At 47.4% G+C, this 23,090-nt stretch overlaps 1 protein-coding gene across 1 annotated transcript in view; it reads right to left on the reverse strand.

Annotated features, from left to right (window-relative positions):
• Window positions 1-12,311: 12,311 nt before the first annotated feature.
• The window catches only part of ACTL8 (actin like 8), a 61,336-nt gene continuing 50,557 nt past the window's right edge, over window positions 12,312-23,090 (reverse strand). Inside the window, exons 2-3 of the mRNA XM_010957458.3 lie at window positions 15,958-16,374; window positions 12,312-13,561 (exon numbers count right to left, since the gene is read on the reverse strand). Coding sequence (XP_010955760.1) covers window positions 12,812-13,561; window positions 15,958-16,305 — 1,098 coding nt within the window. The 5' untranslated portion in view covers window positions 16,306-16,374 and the 3' untranslated portion in view covers window positions 12,312-12,811. The remainder of the gene's footprint in view (window positions 13,562-15,957; window positions 16,375-23,090) is intronic.

Genomic DNA, 23,090 nt, shown 5'->3' on the forward strand with positions numbered 1-23,090 from the left:
GGGGAGAGGGACGTGCCTGACAAGGGGAAACATCTGAGGTCGTTACATGAGGCCTCGGCCATGCAGGGATCTGGAGGACAGGATATTTAGGCAGAGGAAGAGGGAAGAGCACATGCAAAGGCCCTGATGTGGGAGTGCTTGCGGTAAGTTTGAGGGAAACTGGATGTTAAAATGAAACCATTTGGGTCTCTGTTTTGGATGAGATTCAAAGACAATAGATGATAGATGCCAACCACACCTGTTTCTGAGATGAGCGGTGAGCCACCCAAGTGGGATTTGTAAAGGAGGTGGTGAGAGCTGTGCCTGCCACCCTCAGCTCCCACTGCCAGCTTAGAAAGGCCAAGAGGGGGCTGGGGATGAGGAGGGGGTTCGGAGGAGAGCTTTTGGAGCCTGAGAGTCCCCTCTACTCAGGGAAGGGTTGGGAGCCTGCCTTTCCTCAAGCCCGGGGAGAGGGATCTTGAGAAAAATCACCTGGAGGGTTGGCCCCTGGGTGCTTGGGTGGTGGGGACACAACAGTGATGAGTGATTTACTTGGGAAATGTTAGGATGAGAATGTGGGGGAGGGGAGGGGACACCAAAAGCCTGGTGTGTGTCAGGCGTAGTGTCTCCCAGGGACGGGATGTGGGCCACGGGTGGGGGATAGGGCTGATCACAGGGTCACTGCAGTGGCGAGGGGACCTCAGCACGAAGCAGCTAGAGACCACGAAGGAGGCGGAGGATGGCAGGAACCCCAGGAGCAAGCCAAGGAGCTGCAGGAAGGGGTCACCATGTTAAATGAGGTCATCAGGGTGGCCCTAATCCAGTCTGACTGGTATCCTTATTAGAAGAGGTGATTAAGACACAGAGAGCAGCAGGGGCATGTGCAGAGGAGAGATCATGTGAGACACAGAGAAGGCACCATGTGCAAGCCAGGGAGAGGCTTCAGAGGACACCAGCCCTGCCAGCAACTAATCTGGAACTTCCAGCCCCAGAACCGTGAGGGAATAGATGTCTGACATTCAAGCCCCCAGTCTGTGGTATTTTGTTATGCAGCCTGAGCAAACTAATACACCCCATCAAGTTCTGTCGAATCCAAGGAAGGAATCCTCAAGGGGAAGGGTGGGTAGGGGGCGAATGTACCAAAATTCCAGCCCAGCTTTGCCAAGGTCGAGGCACAAGGCCATGGAAGCTCCGCCACCTTTGAGAGAAAGTCATGCTCCTCAACCAAGCATTCAAGACCCACCCCATTCTGCTCCTGTCACCCACCAACCCTGCTGGGTCACCATCACTATTAACAGGACCACCAGCCACCCTTCGAACTCCTGGGCTTTCCTCTGCACCTTTGCACAGGCCATTCCCTTCCTTGGATGTCCTCCTTTGTCTCACTCCTACCCATTCTCTCAGGCTGAGCCCAACAGCACCTCCTCCAGGAAGCCTTCCTGGGTCCTCTCCTGCACCTCCACAGGGCTCTCCACCTTCTCTAGTGTTGTGGTCAGTTTCCCGGAGGGTTTTCTCTGCGGGACTGTGAGATTCTAAAGAACTAAGGCTGCCTGTGCTGTAACCACCTGCTTCCCAATGGTCTGATAGGGTTCTTGGAACTTGAATAAACGGAAGGATGCATGGAAATAAGGAGGGCTGGGGGACCTGGAATCATCTTCCCCAAAATGCATGGTCACTGGAGCTGAGCATCACTGAAACTGTCAGAACTGGCAGGGACTTGGGAGACCAACCACCTGCTCTAACCTCCTCACCTGCACATGGGGAAGCGGAGGTCAGGACAGAAGTCGCTGGTTCAAGGTCACAGGGATCGGACAGCCGTGATGGGTCCCAGAACTCCCATCTCCAGCCCAGCGCTCCTTAACACAGTGTCTCGGTTTCTCCAACCCCCTCTCACCCCCTTGACAAGTAGAGTTTAATTATTTACGACAGCGCTTTATAGCTGCGGGTGAACCCACCGGAACATATTTTGTAAAAGTAATGAAGGCTCAGTAATGCGAGACCTCGCTACAGTTCCCGTCACTAAATCTTGGCCCAAGAGTCGGGCCGACTGCATAGGCATTTTTTTTTTCCCTTTCTCTCTTTTGGAGAATTACAGGGTTTACAGATTAGGGGTGCTGGCAGCACAAGGCATATCCCAGAAATATTTCCTCGTTTGGGGGAGAATAATGCAGGCATCCTGGAACTGGAGTCTGAGTCTCCCAAGTGGGGATCAGAGCAGCGTGTCAGCTCCAGGGTGTCACACACAGGGGCAGGCGGGATGCTGTCACAAGCCCCCATCGCGCCTCCAGCCCTGGGAGAGTAGAAGAGAGAGCAACAGCGGGACTGAGAAGAGAGAGCAGGCCTAGGAGTCAGTGACACAAGTCTCCGCTCCGCCTCCCTGGGCCTCAGTTTCTCCATCTGTAAATCAGGGAGAAAGAGATTTTTCCCCTCCTATTTTTTTCTGCAAGATCCCAATCTTTTTCCTAAGCAATAACAGTGAGTCAACGCCTACACTGTTGGTGCGGATGTAGTTTGGTGCAGTCATTATGGAAAACAGTATGAAGATTCCTTAAAAACCTAAAAACAGACTTACCATGTGATCCAGCAATCCCACCCCTGGGCATCTGGAGAAAACTCTAATTCAAAAAGATACATGCACCCCATTGTTCACAGCAGCACTATTTACAACAGCCAAGACATGGAAGCAGCCTAAATGTCCATTGACAGATGACTGGATAAAGAAGATGCTGTTTATTTATACACACACACACACACACACACACACACACATACCCTAGTCTGCAAATGAGGCAGAGAAAGGTCAAGTGGCTTATCCAAGGTCAAAGCACTGGAGAGTGATGGAGTCAGGATTTAAACTCAGGCCTTCAAGCTCCAGAAAGCATGCCTTTAACCACCACCCTACAAGATTTGCACAACATTTTCAACAGGCCGGGTGCCGTGATGGGCGCCTCACATGCTGTGACTCATTCTATCGTCCCCATAATGACGAGGTATTTTCTCATCCTCATTTACAAATGAGAACACTGAGGTTCACAGCAAACCCAGACTTGGAACCTGGGTCTCCTACCCAGGGAGACACAGCCGTGGGTCCCTCGACTCAGCTTTTCTGTTGCCCCAGGACAGTGAGATATGTTTCCTGGACTCCAGTAGCCACAGTGAAGTTGAGAATTATGAAGTCCAGCCTCCTGAGTATATCTGAGAACTAGAGGCGATGCCCTCAACTCATTGCAGGCAAGAGTCAGGGCATAGAGTGAGCTGGGCAGGTGATAGTGTTTTCAGCCAGACTGAAGGGGCAGGAAGAGGGGAGGGCCAGCAGAGGACATGGGGGCGGTGAGTAGGGGAACGTGGTGGGGGCATTTAGATGGAGGGTGTGCCTGAAATAGTCCAGCATTTGGGAGGAAGGCTGACAGAGCCTAAAAATGATGGGCTTTGGGATGGGAAGCCCAGATGGTGAGACTGAGTGAGCCCCTCACAGACAGGAGCCATTCGTCTGTGAATGTCCAGTGCCTAAGGCATAGTAGGTGCTCAATAAAGGGAAATGAGGGTGGTTAAACAAGATGACCTGATTTGGACCTTAGTCTACTATTACTAAGTGGGCAACCTTGAGTGTATCCTGTCACCTCTCTAAGTTTTGTTCCTTATCTCTATAATCAGACCCAACTGTCCCCACAATAAACAGGTCTATCAGACAGCTACCTAAATACATAATCCTGCAGGTAAGAGGCTTTCAAACTTCCTTCAAAATCAGTTTAAAAAATGTACCCACAAGACCATGCCAGTATTTAACCCAATGCCAGAAAATTCTGCAAGGAGCTAATCTAAATACATCCTGCTGGATATTTGGAGCCACACACTTTTGCTTGGTCCTCAGGGGAGAAGGAAGAGCTGGCTGCCTATTCTTTGGGTAGATTACAGACCTACTCAAGGAAGCATGATTCAATCATTTACTCAATCAACAAACATTTATTGAGTAGGTACTGTGTGCTATTCTAGGCCCTGGGGATAGAGCAGGGAACAAATCACGAAGTCCTGCCTTCATGCAGCTTACATTCTAGTGGAGAGACAAACTTATAGTTTACAAAATAAAGCAGGGAGAGGACAGAGAGGGGGTGTGGGGGCTCACGTAGGGCATGAGGGTCAAGGAAGTCCTCTCTAGTAAGGTGGTACTTGGGCAGTTGAGAAAGCAAGAGAATGAGCTAGCAGGTGTCTGGTGTTGAGTGGGTGAGAAGTGGCTGTTTCTGGAGGTAGTTTGAAGGCAGAGATGACAGAAGCCTATTTATAGCTCCTCTGGCTTATTCAAGGTGAGTCAGACGTTCAAGGTCTTGGCAACCAGGTCAACAGTTTGACTTAGACGTGCCCTTGGGTGACATGGACATTCTCTCTCTTCACTCTAATCTCCCAGAAGCTAGAAGAAAAGAGGTCTTTCACATTAAAACTGTTAACCGCCTAGGGTGGGGACAAGCCAGGGGCAAGGCCGACTCTGCTGAGGCTGATCTAAGATGTGCTGGGCAAGCCTTGGGGGACTCAGCCTTCCTAAGGGGTCCAGCCACACCTGGAAAGCAAACTCGTAGCCCCTGGGATGGCCAATAACCCCAGAACAACAGTGGTGTCTGTTAGTGCCAATGGCTTCCCCCACTGGTCCAGTGCAAAGGAATGTAATAATAATGACCGCCATCACAGTCAGGACAGCAACCCACACATTTACTAAGCGCCAGGCACTGTGCTAAGCCATAGCTCACGTAACTCTCTACACACCGTGAGGTAGGTACTATTATAATCCCCAACTTACAGATGCGTATGAAGCTAGGAGCTACTGAGTAATCAGCCTAGAAAGCCACATCGCTAGAAAGTGACATCCCCAGGGCTGAAACTCAAGCCTAACTGCTCCTTCAGCCTTATACCTCCCTGCTGACCGGCTTTCATTCACTGGAAGGCCCCTCCCAGGCCCCCCACCCCGACCCACCTCCCATCACCTCACCACCATTGGCCCCTGGCCCCACCGTCCCACCGGTCTCTTCTGAGGCAGGACCTGGCCTCAACACCCACCCCCTCCCATCGATTTATTTCCTCCCACTGACTCCCCGGGGCAAGGGCTCCACCAATCGACCACTTCCTCCCTGCAGTGAGACCACCATAACTCCAGGTAGGGGGCCAGTCAGGTGGGAAGCAGGCTCTATTTTTAGAGATGAAGGCCAAGTTGGTTGCTTATTGCAAAGACAACAAACTAATACCTTAGCAAGGCCCTCGGGGAATATTCTTAATGAATAGGTAATGACTAGGGTGTTAGATTAAATGACATGACCGTAGGGGACTTTTCCCCCCTAGTCTTGCTTTAGATGGTCTCCTTCTGATGGACCAGGCACTTTGCTAAGTGCACACTCACATAAAACCTTACAGTACAGACAGGGTGGATGATTCGTTGGACCCATTCTACAGATAAGGAAATTGAGACGCAGGAAGGTTAAGTAACCTGACCAGGGTAGCACAGCCCGTAGGAGTGAAGTGGCAATTCGCACATAGGTTCGTTGCCTGCACAGCCTACTCTCAAAGGACCGTTAAGCTGGCTGGGTGAGGGAACGTGTCAGCAGGCTGAACATCACACCTGCAATTTTGCTGTATTTACTTTCAACGAACCCACTCTTTTCTCCATAAATCACACAGCGTCCTGCCCTTGTCAGAATCATCAAAGGCCAAATTAACCCTGAATACTGTGGCCCCTTCTTTGCACACTTCCTCCAAACCCCCAGCTTTTCAGACTGGGGATGTTACAAAGCTGGTAGAAAGCCAGCCCAGCAAGCAAGCTTTTATTCTATAGCGACCCTGTGGGGGGAGGGGAAGAAACCCACATGCATAAGAAAACCACCCACAGCAGCTAAATTCTAACTGCCGAGCCTTTATTAGTGGTGATAAAAGGCAGCAAAAACAGTGCCGGGCTTTTTACTCCCAGGTGGGGGCTGCCATCCCAGGAATTAGTCATGTTTTGACTGGTAGAGTTATGGAATTAAACATGGATTACGGCCAACCCCCTCCCCCGGCTGAATGTCTCCAGCAGGAACAGTGCCACTGGGCTCCCTCGCTCCCTCCAGGAGCCTCGTTTGCTGGTCTGGAGAGCTCTGTGGAGGTGGTGAACCCCGCAGTGCAGGGTGACAGAGGAGGAGGCTCTGGCTACAAGGTCCAGCCCTCACTGAGTCTTGGGCAGTTGGCATCAGGTCTGTCCTCAGTATCCTGGGCAGAGCCAAGCACCCAAACGGGGTTCAGTAAGACTTGAAATGAATCTGTGTCTTTAATCCCACCAGTGTTCCTGGATTAAGCATCATTTTCTCCCAGAAGGGAGCTGATAGTCAAGGGGTGAGCCACAGAACCGGGGGTCAGTGGACATGGCCTGAATTTAGGCAAAGAGTTCCAGTGAAATCTGCCTTAATTAAGGAGAAGAGTGGGACCTACCTTTCCCACTCTGATTTTAGGGCCTCTTTAAAACTCCAAAGATCCCTGAGAGTGGCTGTATATCAAGATCGTAACACCTTAGTGGAAAAGTTCATCAAGAGGACAAGATGAAAGGGAATTTGCCTGCAGCACCTGAGCGCGTTTGGTGGTGCCTTTGTGATTGGTTGCTCTCGGAGTCTTTAATCCTGGCTTTTTGTTGCAGATGAGTGACTCAGGGAGAAAATTAACCCTTACTGAGCAGCTACTACGTGCCAGGCACTATGCTAAGCCAGTTTAGAAACACTCTTCAATTTAACAGAGCCAAGAAAAGGGCTCAGCACAGAGTAGGTTCCTAATAAAAACTCACTGAACGGATAAGCGACTTAAAGCCCCATATCATCCCTGGGAGGGAGGTACTATTATCACCTCCTTACAGATGAGGCAATAGAACCAGAGAGGGACAGTCCTTCGCACCAGGGGGCATAGCATACAAATGGGGAACAGAGATTCTGAGCCTGAGTCCACCTGACTCCGACATTAGAGCTCTTTCCTTTCAGCCACGGTTCCTTCTTTCTCAGCAGGGATTGGCTTCTGGGAAGAGATCATGAATGAGGCAGGAAGGAAGTGAGAAGCCAGGGAGCTGTCTGGGGTTTGCAGTGCTGAAAACGTACATCAAGCCAAGCACACACGTCCCAACTGGGGCAGGGCACGTCTTACTCTTGACATGGATTCACCTCACTCTCTCACCTTGGAGATGACTCTCCCCAAGTCCCACACTGGGGGCTGCCTCTCCTGCTGTCATCCAGGCTGATGTGCTATGAAATTGACAACAACCAGACATCTGCCAGACAATGGGAAGGAAGATCTGTTAGTCCCTCAAACCCACCACAACCCCAACTATTGCCAATACCAAATTCCCAATCTAAGGCATCAGCAAGGTCCTGGACGACACAAAAAAGTGTTTAGCCTAGAGTCTAATGGAATGCATGTGTTTATAATTTATGGTGTTGCTCTGGTCAGATCCCTCACTGGGCCATTCTCCAGCTATTCCCAGAGCTCCAATTCTTCAAGTGATGTCATGACTCTGCTTCCAGTTCTGACAGGCCTCCCCATCACCCTCAGGAGGAAGTCTTCACTCCGTGGTGTGACACTCAATGTCCTTTTAAGAGCTGGCCCCACCAACCTCTCATCTCTCCCCACTCCCTACTGCCCTCGTTCTCCAGTCATTCTAAGTGTTCCACCTATTTAACCCCACACCAGGTTGTCAAAGGCAGCTATGAGGCTGGTAGCAGGGACAAGCATCCAAACAAAAGGAACAGCATGTGCTAGGTCCTGCCCCTCTTACAAGAGTCACCTCAGGCATCACTTCCAACAGAAGACCCCTCTGGCTGACTGCCTCTCTCTGTAGCCAGCCACTCTCCATCCCTGTGATTCCTCTGTGTATAGAATGTGATTCTGCCCCATCACTCAATTACCCTACCATGCCTTCCCCTGGAAAGTAAGTTAGCACTTTTTGATATTTTATCTACTTTGTTATCATTAGCATTTACCTGCTTGTAATCAAGTAAAAATAAACAGAAGAGCCAGGTTTTTGCGTTAAGGGCTTAGTCAACCGAGGCCTGTGTGTACAGATGTAATGATAGCTAATGCTTATGAGTCTGTCACTTGCTAAGTGTTTTACATATGTTAACTCATCAAGACCATCTGGTAATCATCAAAACCACTCTAAGGTAGGCATCTTTATTGGGTCCATTTTACGGATGGGGAAACTGAGGCACAAGAGGTTAAGTACCTCCCTTCAAGGCAACAGAGCCAGAAAGCAGTACAGCAAGGATGCTAATCCAGACAGTCTGGCTTCAGAGTCTGATTCCTTCTCCATTTCACCATCTGCCTCTCTAAGGAAAGGGGACCTAGAGGTGGGAGAGACACTGGAAACCTCTGCTAGAGCCAGGAGGGTACTCAGTGTTAACGCTGACTGCTCTCTGCATCGGCAGGACTAAAGCTTCTGTTGGGGTTATCACAGGAAACTTGGGCATCCAAACCCCACCCAAACCCAAATACAACCCAAACCCAAATACAAGGGTGCCAAGCCCCAGCCTTGGCAACAGAGACTGGCAGGACTCTATCCTCACAGCTGTGAGTGGCCTGCCTGGGGGCTCTTCCCTTTTGTCCCTTCTGCCAGCCCCGCCCAGCCCCTTCCCTGGCTGCCAAGACCCTGTCTCCCATCCCGCTGCAGCTGGCTGCCCCTGGCAGGTGGCCCCAGACCCCTCATGGAGGACGCTTCCCCCAGGCCTGAGCAGCCGCCAGGCTGTGCCGGGGCCGGCAGGCATCTTCCGGGCACCGCTCACCGCCCTGCCAGGCCTGGCATGCCAGCAGTTCCACATTAGGTTGGTGGCCCTGCACAGCCCCGTGGAGCTATTTTTAATTTAATTGGAGAGCCAGAGGAGAGAGATGGTACCCAGTGAGGGAGTTTTAAATACTTTCAGAATAGGGGAGGGGGGGACTTGAAGAAAAGTTCGTAATTATACACCAGGCAGCCAGATTTGATGCTTGAACAGAAAGGTTAAATGTTACATTCGGAATAAAATGAGAAAAAGAATTCTGATGACAGTTGCCCAGAGCTAAATAAGGAAAAAAAAAATACCCCTTGCCCAGCTCTCCTCCAGTTACCTCTTTTCCCTCATACTCATTTCTGTGTTCCCCCCACCCGCTTCTGCCTTTTAAGGCTCAAGAGTACACAAATAAACCGGTTTGGGGCACAAAGGTTACTACTTGGTATGTCAACACTCTGACTGCAAGCCAAAAGCAGCTTTCTTTCACTCAAGCCTGGAAAAATCGCACGTCTGCATCTCTCAGGCCAAGGGGTCCAACAAGGCCCAGAAAACCAGGAAGATGGTCTGGAACTGTGGGCAACAACATAGGTTTTAGTATGGATAGACCTAGGTTCAAATCCCTTCTCTGCGAAGGGACAGACACTATGGATTGACTCACACAATGCCAATCTGTCTCCTGTTTTTTTCAGCTACTTCTAAGTAATGAGAGATAAGCAGAAATCAGCCAAATGAGGCTTTCCTATAAAGAGATAGATGGTACTCCCTTCAACCTGCCTTCTCCTGCAGGAAATGTGGGTGTGATGCCTGGAGTTACTGCAGCTATTTTGTGACCATGAGGCAACAAACTTAAAAGTGGAAAAGGAGAGTTCTTGATAATATAGATATAGCATTGTCCCACTGGACTGCCTGCCTAATTGTTACTTGAGACAAAAAAAAAAATCCCAATATTTCAGCCACTTTTAGTCTAGTTTTCTAGGAATGCTGAATTCATTCCTAACTGTGACAATCCATTGTTAGTTTGAGCATGAGTATGAACTTGAGCAAGGGCTTAACATCTCTAAGCTTCAGTTTTCCTATTTGTAAATGGAGACATATATCACTTATTTCAGTGTATATGCGAGGATGAAATGCTACTTCACTTGTAAAGCACTCACCACAATGCCTGACAAGGCACAGTGACCACTGTTGCTATTAATGCTCCTGATTAATAGGAGAGCAATATCAAATTATAAAATTTAAAGTCACCTCTCATATTTCAGTGCACTTTCCAGTTTTCAAGGTGACTTCTCATACTTTCACCCTCAACCCCAAATCTCTGAAAGAAGGAAGTTTCACTCCCTATTGTACATCTGATAGACTCAGAGAGGGTAAACAACTTGCCAGAGGGAGCTTAGTTAATGACAGGGCCAGCCAGCAACTCAAGTCTGACTCCAGGTCCCTGTGGCATTCTCGGCCCCACTTCTGCCCCTGGGAACCACTGATGGCTCAAGCTTGGGGGTAAGGATGTGGCTGAGAGAATATGGTTCACGCGTCAAAGATGAGGTGTGCTTGACCCTGGTCTCCAAATTCCTCCTCCTATTGCAACATGCAGGTTCCCTGCACTTCAGTCCTCCACCCACTATACTTGCTACTTTTTCAACTCTTAAATTTGGGGAACCAAGGTCCCCTTCCAGATGCAGCCAAATAACAAAGTGGTTGAGAGCCCAGATTAGATTTGAACCCCACTTCAGCCACTTATCAGAAAAAAACTTGTTAAGTAGTAAGTTAGTGCTCCTTTCTCTGTGTTAATTAGAATAAGCTGTAAGAATCCCCAAATCTCAGTGGCTAAACATGGTAGATTCTTCCTCATGTCTCAGTGCAGTGAAGGGTGGTGGAGCTGGGTGAGGTTGGGGAGGAGGCACTGTTCCATCCAGTCATTCAGCCCCCTTCCGTCTGCTGCTCGGCCCCTCCCCCATGAGATCCTCTGCATCCCGCAGGCTGGTTGTGCCTGGTCCTTAAAATAGCCCTCAATCAAGTATCATATGATGTCACTTATACGTGGCATCTAAAAAAAAAAAAAACCACAAATTTTATTTATAAACCAGAAATAGACTCATGGACATAGAAAACATAAACTGTGGTTACCAGGGGGAAGGGGGTGTGGTGGGATAGATTAGGAGCTTGAGATGAACAAATATACATTACTATATATAAAATAGATAAGCAACAAGGACCTACTGTATAGCATAGGGAACTATATCCAATGTCTTGTAATGAGCTATAATGGAGAAGAAACAGAAAATACGTATATGTATGTATATGTATAACTGAATCACTTTGCTGTACACCTGAAACTAACACTGTAAATCGACTACACTTCAATAAAAAAATAAGAATTGAAAAAACAGCCCTCACAGAACTGGCCAGAACCTGTGTATGGTCATGTGGCCCTACCTAACTACCGGGATGCTGGGCAGTGCCACCTCAGCGCTGAGGAGGGAGGGGCCGCTGTCACTGATGGTCCACCCCACCACCCCAGTCACAGGGCCTTGGAACATTCACTTCATTCTTCATCATCTGAAATAGATCTCCTTACAGGCAGAACCCATTTTTTTTGCACTTTGCAAATAATTGCGTTTTTTACAAACTGATGGTTTGTGACAACTCTGCCTTGAGCAAGTCTATAGGCACCATTTTTCCAACGACATTTGCTCACTTCATGTCTCTGTGCCACATTTTGGTAACTCTTGCGATATCTCAGACTTTCTCCTTATTATTGTTATATTTGTTACGGTGATATGTGATCAGTGATCTTTGACGTTCCTACTACAACTCATTGAAGGCGCAGATGATAGCATTTTTTAGCAATAAGGTATTTTTAAATTAAGGCATGTGCTTTTTGTTTTGTTAGAGGTAATGCTATTACACACTTAATAGCCTACCATTTCGTGTAGACATAACTTGTACACGCACTGGGAAACCAAAAAATTCATGGGACCTGCTTTGTTGCGATATTCTCTTTATCGAAGTATCTAGAGCTGAACCCTCAGTATCTCCCAGGTCTGCCTGCATTTCTCACTTGTGCCCCTACAGTAGATAACAATATTTGGGGGGGGCAGGGGAGGTAATTAGGTTTATTTACCTATTTTTAATGGAGGTACTGGGGATTGAATCCTGGACCTTGTGCATACTAGGCACACACTCTACCACTGAGCTATACCCTCCCCCACCATGACAATCTTCTGAAACCAGAAAAAACCTCATGTATCTTTTTCACCTTGAAGTCCTCAGTACCTAGCATAGTACCAGGCACATAGTAGGTTCTCCAATATTTACCAAATAAATATTACACTAATAGGAACACAAACTTTAGCAGAATATCGGGACATGTGGGATGTAAGAATGGAGAGAATGCGGCATTCAATAAACAGGAGGCTCCAAGCCCTTATCCACTCAGCTCAGTGGTAACCACCGCTCACAGGTCCCCGAAGTCCTCAAGGGCTGCCCTGGTCCCACCCTCGTTCTCACACACTCCCTGGGTAACCCCAAGGGACTGCCCACCCTACCCCCATCCATCACAGAAGCCAGTACTTCCGAACAAGTTGTTTATTTGCATATATAAAACAAGACCCTGGCCAGGAGCCCAGGGGCAGAAAAGGCACTCCAAGGCTTCCTGTACCAGCTCCTCCCTGGCCAGAAAGAGTACATAGGTCTGGAAACATCAACACTCCACTACCCACCCTCCCTATATCCTGCTCAAAAACAGTTCTCTCTTACCCCACTTAAAAACTACTCAACCAAAAAGAATGGGACAACCCAAGGGAGATGCTGGGAAAATTAAGCCTGGGGATGGCAGCTGGCTGCTCCCATCCCAGTGACAGAACACTCCCCTGGAGGGTTTCCAGGGACAACACCCTGTCCTCTCATAGGTTGGATCCCACCCTCAAAACAAGATAAAACCCTAGAAACCTAAAAATTCGCTCATGACTACAGAATTCGAAAGCCAGCTAATCCCACCCCGGCCCAGACTCCTTTCTTGAAATTAATCCACCCGTGCGCATCTGACAGGAGTCGGGTCCCCAGAGCAAGCCAACAGGTCAGAGCTTGAAGCTCTCATCATACTCCTCTTTGGTCATCCACTCAGACTTGTAAGTCGACAGATGAGCCACTACAGATGCTCCCAGCCAGACACTAAAGTTCCTGTTGGAACCCACCCACATGGTGGCCTTGGTGGAGGAGAAATGGTCTGCAACCAACCGGTAGAGACGCTTTGTGAAGCCGGGATAGAGGGTGTTGCCCCCGCAGACCATCAGGTGGGAGACGAGCAGAGGGCGCATGGCGGCCTCGCAAGTCTCGATGGAATCCACGACGGCCTGAGAGATGCCAGGCCCCGGCAGGTCGAACACCTGGGGGCTGAAGAACATCTCAGGAGCCAGCCGCTGCATGGGCGTCAGCTCCACGGGGGTCCCGTCTGGGAGCTGATAGGTGTTATTCTCGTCTGAGCCACTCGGCAGGCTCTGACAAAAGTCCAGCGCCTCCCCCAGATTCTGCGGCACGTAGCACTTGGTCATCTGAGTGCTGGTGACCGTTTCCAGCTGAAAGATGTCGTGTCGATTGCAATCTTCCTTAAAGAGGCTCTTGAAGAGGTAGGCCGAGAGATCCTGGCCCGCGAACTCCAGCGTCTTACCACTGGGCTGTAAAGGGCGGCCCAGGTGGAAAGGCTGCACGCGGGTCAGGCCATAGCCTGAATCCACCACCACGCCGGTCAGGAGGCCAGAGGCATACAGAGACATCTCCAGCTGGTCAGCCAGGAGAATGGATGGGACATCCAGTAACTCAAACATAATCTGCAAGACGGGAGAAGACAGAAGACATTCAAAGTATTTTCCCCAAATTGCCCTGAGCCATTTCTGTTTTCCCCAAGACCTCACTACGTGTCTCCTCTTAAAGAGGGAATCGGCACAGACCTGCAACTTCAAGGGACTGGCTGGTCCTTGGAGCTCAGGCTGGGGGAATAAGGGAAGGGCTCTAGAGGATTAGAAGGAGCCGGATTTGCCTCGGGAGCTTCTTGATGACAGTCTTTCAGAAGACCATTTTGGTGGATGGGTGCAAAGAGTCCCCAGCCTGCAGGAAATGTTACTGAGACGCCTGGTCTTGCGAGCAGTCGGGGCACAAGTAGGGGCCACGGCCAAGGGGCAGATTTGCAGCCTGAATCATTTTTTTAGAAGAAAGAAGAGATGAGAAAAGAAACAAGTGCTGCATGTTCACCACTGCCTCCAGAAGAGTGTGGAAGGACTGACGAGAGGAAAGGAGGGAGGGAGAGAGGGAGGGAGGAGGGACGGAGGGAGGGATGGAAGGATGGAGGGGAGGGAGGAGGGATAGAGGGGAGTAAGGAGGGATGGAGGGGAGGAAAGGAGGAATGGAGGGAAATATATTCACCTCCTGGCAAGTAAAGCCTATTTTTTAAAATAAAAACTTTTCTAAAGATACAAATTTTATTTACAAACCAGAAATAGACTCATGGACATAGAAAACAAACTGTGGTTACCAGGGGGGAAAGGGCAGAAGTGGGGGATAGGTTAGGAGTCTGGGAGTAACAGATACACATTACTAGATATAAAATAAACAACAAGGACCCACTGTATAACACAGGGAACTATATTCAATTTCTTGTAATGAGCCGTAATGGAAAAGAAACTGAAATATATATATATATATATATATATATATATATATATATATATATATATATATATATATGTATCTATGTGCACGTATAACTGAATCGCTTTCTGTACACTTGAGACTAACCTTGTAAATCAACTACACTTCAGTTAAAAAACAAGATTAAAAAATAATAATAATATCCTCCAGAGCAAAACAATCATCATAATAAAATAAAATAAAACCTTTTCAAACACCACGACAAAGCTGGAATTCTGATCTTTAGGGTTTGGCAAAGCCCTCAGGCTGCTTTCCCCCTGCCCATCACCCCCTCCGACTTTACAGAGCACCCCACCACCGCCCCAGTTTCCCAGCTCTGCTGCACCCCCACGATTCTGACACTACAAATGCGGAGTCTGCAACAGTCCATCCTTCTGCAGCCATTGGCCACTCCACTCACCTTTGCAGGCCCATCTTCTCCCCTCAGTGGGAGGGAGCTCCCTCCATTCCCAGGCTCAGAATACCATCCCCTCACCATCCATTCCCCAAACAGAGGCCAGGGTCCTCTTTATCAAACGGAAAATCAAATATGGCCCCACTAAAACCCTCCGGAAGCTGCTTATTCATTTAGAGGAGAGGTTGGCCAGCACTTTCTGTAAAAGCTTTTCTTTAGAGAGTCAAGGTTGCCAGGTGTAGCCCATAAAAACATAAGACACCCAATTCAATTTGAATTTCAGAGAGACAACAAATCATGTTTTCGTATAAGTATATCCCATGAAATATTTGAGACATACTTATACTAAAACCCTATTTGCTGCTGATCTGAAATTCAAATCTCTCATGGATTTTATCTAGCAAACCTACAACAGTAAATACTTTAGGCTTTGCTCCACTGTTGCAGTGTGAAAGCAGCCCTAGGTGGTATGTAAATGAGTGGGTGTGGCTATATGACAATAAAACTTTATTTATAAAAACAGATGATGGGCCCACCGGCGCTAGTTTGCCAACCCTTGGCTTAGAGTAAAATGCAACCACTTCCCAGAGCCTACCAGGCCTGTGAGGTCCAGCGCCTGCAAGCCTCACCTTCCTGTCTCTCTTGCCACCCTCCCTAGTTCACTGGGCTCCAGCCTCACTGGCTAAAATCACCTCCTCAAAAAAGCCCCTTCCCATTACCCTATTCAAAGGGGCTCCCCTTCTTCCCACCAGTCAGTTCACACCCCATTTCATTTTGTCTCTAGAACTGATTACTATCTGAAGTTTTTATTGGTTAACTTATTCATGGCCCCCCACCCAGAACATAAGATATTTGAGGGTCACAATATGATCTGTGAACATTTATGGAAACGGTGATAGTGCCCGGTTCACAGATAATTTTACCTGCTGCGTCCCTTTCTGCAAGAGGAGCCTCTGGGAGCCCCCTTTCACCTAACACAAGTGCCAGGCACACACTAGGTACTCAGTAAATATTTGTGGGGCAAATTATTTAGAAAGCAGAGTTCCTGGTGCCCAATCATGTCTGAACACAAAGAGCCAGGGTGTTCCCTGCTCCCTGGCCAGGGCAGCCCCGAGGAGATCTTACCTCCAGGGTCTTCTTTCGGTCCCCAGGCTCCCTCAGGGGGGATTCCGTGACCATCACAGGGCAGTCGTCATGCTCCAGCCTGTGCTTCTCCAGGACAAACGACCAGATGTGCTCCACGCCCTCCCAGTTGAGGACACGGCCACGCTGGATGGGGTAGCTGAAGGTGTCAGGACGGCAAAAGTCGATGCCTAGACCCACGCGCCGCCGGGCATAGCTGGGGCCGGGGTTCTCCCTGCACGGAATGTAGTTCACGATGCTCGGGAGGACCATCTGGGGCTCATTCCACCCCGACAAGCCAGCCTTCATAAAGCCAGACCCGTGGTCGATGATAATGGTTCTTGCAGCCATGGCGGAGGCAGAGGTTGGGGAGGTCTGCTAGACGTGGCTCTCCAAGGATGTTTGGCAAAGTAGGGCCACCTGCGGAGGGAAAGGATACGGTTGATCTGTGACCCCATTAGGCCACCACCAAGCCAAACCTCAGGCTCCCCTGAGCCTGTCTGTTCCCCCTTCCAAGCCTTTGCACAGGCTGTACGCCATCCCTGGAATGTTCTTTGCATCCCAAACTCCTGATCACCCTACAAGGCCCACTTAATGGGCCCTAACGGGTCCTGCGAACCCCACCTTCCCACCAGGCTTCCTCCTCTGCACCTGACACACCCGTGTATTACATCAGGTGGGCACTTTTGCTCCCAGAGGTTGGGCCCTATTATGCTTTGCAGGCTCACAAGAAGTTTGTCACCCAGGAAGTACTTGACAGACTTTGGCTGCCTGATCTGAGGACACATGGGGCACAAACCATCAGCCTTAGGGGCCCCCACCCTCGACAATAATAGTTTAGCAGCAGGAGCAGCAGGAGTAATAGTGACAATGACAGCTTTGGACACCATTTCTGGAGTACACACCCTCCATCCAGTACTACGAGGGACATCTGAACTTTCCATTGAACTATGCAAAATTGTTGTGTGTCCATCAAAAAGGGTCAAATATCAGCCATTTCATATGGTTTGACCTGATAAATGGTCTCATTTCATTTTCACCACAATCTCTAAGGCGGGCGCCATCATTATGCCCATTTTACAGGTAGGGAAACTGAGGCACAGGGGCTGACAGTTACTCTCCCAGGGCCACACAACTAATACAAGCAGGGCTGAGAGTTAAACCCAAACTGGATTCCAAAGACCACACTGCGAGCATCAGGCTAGGCTGATGAGAAGATGTGAGCTTTGAGTATATGCTGAGCAGCTAATATACTACGTGCAGGAGGCTGCATGTGGGACGTCTAACCGTGACGGGTGTCAGTTTTCTGATCTGTAAAGTGGCGGGAGTGAAAACCACCATGCTGGAAAGGTACGTGCGGTCATTGTCTGATTTCCAGACTTAACTATAAAACAACAGTAGCCAAGGCAACGCAGCATCAGTGAAAGGATGATCACATAGATCCACGGGACACAGTGGAACGTCCAGAAACAGATTTGCACAAAAAAATGTCAACTAATCTTTGACAAGGTGCAAAAGCAGTGACGTGGAGGAAGAAGAGTCTTTGCAATAAATGATAGGGGACAATGGCATATCCATACACAAAAAAATTTTTAATGAACTTTAATCCGTACCTTGTACTTAAAGAATGAAAATCTAGATCTCAGACCTAAATATCAAACCTCAAACTATAAAACTTTTAAAAGAAAACAGCAGAAAATCATCGTGACCTCAGATAAATGCTTTCTTAAATATAACATCAGTAGCCTGGTCTATAAAAGAACAGCTGGATAAGCTGGGCTTCATCAAAGTTAAGCTTCGTAAGTCAACTGTACTTCAATTTAAAAAACTGTTTAAAAAAAAGTAAGCACTTTTGCTCTTCAAAAGACACTGTTAAGAGAATAAAAAGATAAGCCACAGACCAGGGGAAAATACTTAGAAATCAAGTAGCTGATAAGAAACTTGTATCCAAAAAAATATCAAGAACTCACAAAACCCAATTAAAAAAAAAAACCAATGTCTTAAATGGACAAAAGACTAAAACACTTCACAGAGGAAGATATAAGAATGGCAAATACATGAAAAGAAGCTCAACATAATTAGTCATTAGGAAAATGAACATTAACACTGTGATGAGGCAGCACTGTATACCTATGAGAATGGCTAAAGTTAGAGGCTGACTGTACCAAGTGTTGGCAAGGAGGTGGAGGAACTGAAACCCTCACACTCTGCCGCTGGGAATGGAAAAGGGTACAACCACTTCAGAAAACAATTTGGCAGCTTCCCAGGAAGTTAAGTACGCACCTCCCATCCAACCCAGTACTTCTACCCCTAGGTCTTTACCCAAGGGAAATGAAAGCTTATGTTTATATAAAAGCCACATGCACATATTTTTAGTAGCCTTATTTGTAATCACCAAAAATCTAGCAACAACCTAAATCTCCTTCACCTGGGGGAGGGATAAACACATCTCCATTCAATGGAATAATATTCGGCAATAAAAAAGAACAAATAACTGATACACACAGTAACATGAATAATTTTCAAATGCCTGAAGCTGAGTGAAAGAAGCCAGACACAAAACACAACATACTGGAGGGTTCCATTTGTACGACAGCCCAGAAAAGGCAAAACTGTAAGGACAGAACACAAACCAGGGGCTGCCAGCAGCCAGAGGTGGAGAGGAGGGGCTGACCATGAGGGGTAATGGCAGAACTGGGTGGGGGCGGGGTGAGACATTCTGTGCTGATTGTGGAGGTGAGTACACACTGTACGCGTTTGTCAAAATTCTCACAACTACATAGCAAGAAGAGTGACTTTTACTCTAAGCAGAAAATATTTAAGGGAAAAAGCCCAGTGGATGTGGGGACAAATAAAAGGTAGATGAAATCCCCCTGCAGAATGCAATCATCACACAGACAGCAGACTCGGTGCCCAGGATGCATGTAGGTATTTTGTGTAAGAGACACACCCCAGGAGGCAGTTAAGCCTGGAGGCCTCATTCCGGGGCTGTCACTCTGCCAGCTATCTGCTCTGCTTCAGTTTCTGAGCAGCAGTTACATCTGCCTGTCACCATGGAGCATGACAGCCACTGCATGGCCCCAGCCAGCAGCTGCCCACTGTCACCAATCTTGGGGCAGTGATTAGGCCTCACTGCCTTGAATTAGCTCTGACAACAGATGGGGGAGAGCAAAAAGGAGGAGAAAGAGGGGGCCGAGGTACTGGTCCCCTCCCCTCGCCCGCTGGCTGGCTGGCTGAGTGATGGACTCCCGACACTGAATCAGGAGAACCGGGCACCTGGATGACATTCTGGGAAGTGGGCTCTGCCGCTGACATCCTCACGCCTCAAGAGCAGGGTGATTTCCACTGTGACTGCCAATTGGGACGCTCACTGAGGGGGCTCCCGGCTGGTGGCCCAACTGACCTGGTCTGGGAACATGAGGGTGGGGAGCAAGGGGCCATCCCTCCCCTGGACCATGACTGTAGGAAGGAAGTTTGGATGACTCCAAGGAGCCAGCCCCAAGGATAAAGATAAAATCTACACATTCAAAGGCATTTTCTGAGTCACCTATTGTACAGTCCCTACTGAGCACCCACTATGTACCCAAAACCATTCTCGACTGACATGCTTCCTGCCCTCCTAGAGCTTACATTCTACTGAGAAAGACTGTCAGTAACTACTCGATCAAATGTATCATGCTGGGGGTGGGGCGGGGGAGTTGTGCAATGAAGAAAAATAAAAGCTAGTAAAAGCAACAGGGAGTATTAGGGGCACAGAGGCTTGGTGTTATTCTAAATAGGGCACTTTAAAAGCCTCTTTATAGGGTGACATTTAAGCAGAGAACTGAATTCAGTGAGAGAATAAGACATGATTGCCTGGAAAAGCATTCCAAGCCAAAAGAACAGCAAGTGCAAAGGCCCTGAGGAAGAAACTGCTAGCTATGATCTAGGAACAGCCCAGAGGCCAGTATAGAGGGGACACGGTGGGCAAGGGAAAGAGCGTTGAAGCTCTTGAACAGGACTTTCAGACCCCTGTATTGTGCTCAGAGACATGAGAAACCACTAAGGGTTTAAACACAGGAATGGCGTGATCGGACTTGAGTCATAAAAGGGCCATGTGGGCTGATACGAAGCACAGACTGTAGAAGGCAAGAGGAGAACCAGGAGACGGAAAGGATGTGACAAATGATGGTGGCCCACACTATGGCAGTAGCAGCGAAGAGAGTGAGAGGTGGGCAGATTCTGGATATATCTAACAAGGGCTGGAACCACGGAGTGTGAGACAAGATGGGGAATGAAGGAAGATGCCAAGATTTTCACTCTGAAAAGACAGAAGGATGACATATCCATTTACTAAGATGGAAAAGGCCAAGGAAGGAACAGGTTTGGGGTAGGGAGGAAATCAGGAATTTTAGTTGGGGTCAGAAGGAAATCAAGAATCTTATTTTAGGCGTACTAAAAGTTTGAGGTGCCTGTTAGACACACATCGATGTCTAAAGGTGGAGTTTACGGATGCCTGAGCTGGAGCTATAACTGGGAATCACTGAATGGATGAAATTGTAAGTTATGGACATAGACGAGATCATGAAGGGTAGAAAAGACTGGTGCCTGAGGGGACTCTAAGGTCTGGAAGCTGAGCCTTGAGAAGGACCAGTAAAGAGAACAAGAAGCACTGGCCATGGAGGTCAGAGGGAACCCAGAGGGAGTCGTGTCTCGGAGGCCAAGCGGAGAAAGTATTTCGGGAAGAGAAGAATTAAATGTGCTGAGAAATTAAGATGAAGACAAAGGAACATCCAGGGGATTTAGCAACGCAGAAGCCATCAGCAGCTTCTGCAAGAGTTTCATTGAAATGGCGAGGAGAAAATTCTGAGGGGTGGGAGAGAGAAAACTCACCCTGCTCTGCAGAAACATCAGCAGTGTGCAAAACGGAAAATAGCGTTAAGAGTTCAGAATTAAAGGACACAGCCACCAACACAACGTGTGCTTTCTGATTCTGGATCCATCAGAAACAAATCCCCATAAAGAGCATTATTACAGACTTCTGGTACCAGTCAGGATGAAGTAAGCTCACTACAGCCCTCTCTTACCACAGAAAAGAGTTAACAAGTTCAGACAAATACAAAAAGCAACTACCCCAGGGCTCTAAAAAGCAAGAAGAGAACAAAACAGGCAGACTGAGGAGAAGGCTCAGAACTTAGAGAGCTGGATCACTTGTGTGTGGAATCTGAAAAAAAAAAAAAAGACAAACCGAACTTATTTACAAAACAGAAACAGACACAGAAAACAAACTTATGATTACCCAGGTGGGGGAAGGGGGTGGGAAGGGATAACTGCGAGTTTGAGGTCTGCAGATACTAACTACTGCATATAAAAGAGATAACCAACAAATTTCTTCTGTAGAGCACAGGGAACTATATTCAATATCTTGCAGTAACCTATAATGAAAAAGAATATGAAAACAGATACATGTATGACAAAACTATTATTCTGTACACCAGAAGTTGACACTACATTGTAAACTGACTATACTTCAATTAAAATAAAATGAAATAAACAAAGAAACAGAGAAGCAACCCACATAGGGATGAGGGTCTCTTTTCTCTTGCAGTGTTGGCCTGAGGCAGGTTCCCAATAGAGCTTCAGGAGTGGGTGACTGGCAACTTAGACTAAGAGAAAAACCTGCCTTTCTGACCGTAAGTTCAGGAAAAGGGGACTTTGCAAGTCAGAGAGGATGGAGAGAAGAGAGCATTGAAAGGATTCTCCTAGTTCTCTGTAAGAACTCGCTCAAGTCCCGGGCGCCCCTGTGCATGTGGGACAGGCCCAAAGCAACACAGCAAAGGCCTCATGAGCTGAACTGACGTTGCGACCACCACCCACGGAGGCAGACAGATTTACAGTCTGAACCCAACTGGGCTGGCCGAATGCTAAAACATGACAAACAAAAACAAACATTCTCCAGAGGATTTTAACAGAACACAGAGCTTCACAACATAACATTCAAAATATCCAGGACAGAAACCAAAATTACTCAACATACAAAATATCAGGAAGATGTAACTAATTCTTAAGGGAAAAGATTAAATGCCAACTTTGAGATGATCCAGATGCTAGAACTATAAAGATATTAAAGAGGCTATTATAACTATGCCCATGATGTAAAGGCAGACATGCTGGAAATGAACGGGAAAATGAGTGTTTTCAGACAGAAATAGAAACTATAAAAATAACCAAATAGAAATTTGAGAAGATATATATATTATACATCTGAATTTTTTAAATTACATTCAATAGTAGAATGGAGATAGCAGAGGACTGAGTAAGAGAAGTTAAGATATCAACAGAAATTATCCAATCTAAAAAAAAATTTTAATAGAAGGAGCCCCAGGGTCCTATGGGACTATATAAAAAAGGTCTGACATTCATGTCATTGCAATCCAAGAAGGAAAGAAAAAAGATTGACACAATGAAAATACTTAAAGAAATAAGAAATAAAGGCTAAAGTTTCCCAAAATTTGGTGGAAGACATAAATCAACATATTCAGGAAGCTCAGTACATCACAAAGAGAATAATATTTTTTAATGCACAGACACATCATAGTCAATTGCTGAACACCAAAGAATTTTTTTAAGTCTTGAAAGCCTCTGGAGAAAAATAAAAACATGGTCTATGGCAGAACAACAATTAGAACGACTGTAGATTTCTCATCAGAAAGGCAACAGAACATCTTTAAAGCCCTGAAAGAAAAGACTGTCAACCCAGAATTCTATACCCAAGAAAAAAATCCTTCAGGAATGAAGACAAAATAAGACATTCTTAGAGGAAGGAAAACTAAGAAAATTAATCACCAGTAGAACTCCTTGAAAAGAAATTCTGATGAAAGTTCTTCAGGTTGAAGAAAAATGATAACAGAATCTGTAACCTGGGGAACAGAGGAAGAGCAACAGATACGGTAAATATTGGGGTAAATTACAGAAGGGTATTTTCTCCACGTAAAATATGTGTGGTCATTGAAAGAAAAAAAAAAATGGGTAACAATGTCTGATGGGTTTTCCAACAGAGGCAGGTGTGATACATGCAACTACTTTCAAAAAGGAGGCAGGGTAAAGGGACCGACATGGTTACAGGTTCTACGTGTTACCTGAGGTGTAAATATTGA

This window comes from Camelus bactrianus, chromosome 13 (assembly GCF_048773025.1).
Source record: "Camelus bactrianus isolate YW-2024 breed Bactrian camel chromosome 13, ASM4877302v1, whole genome shotgun sequence".
NCBI classification, from domain to species: Eukaryota; Metazoa; Chordata; class Mammalia; order Artiodactyla; family Camelidae; genus Camelus; species Camelus bactrianus.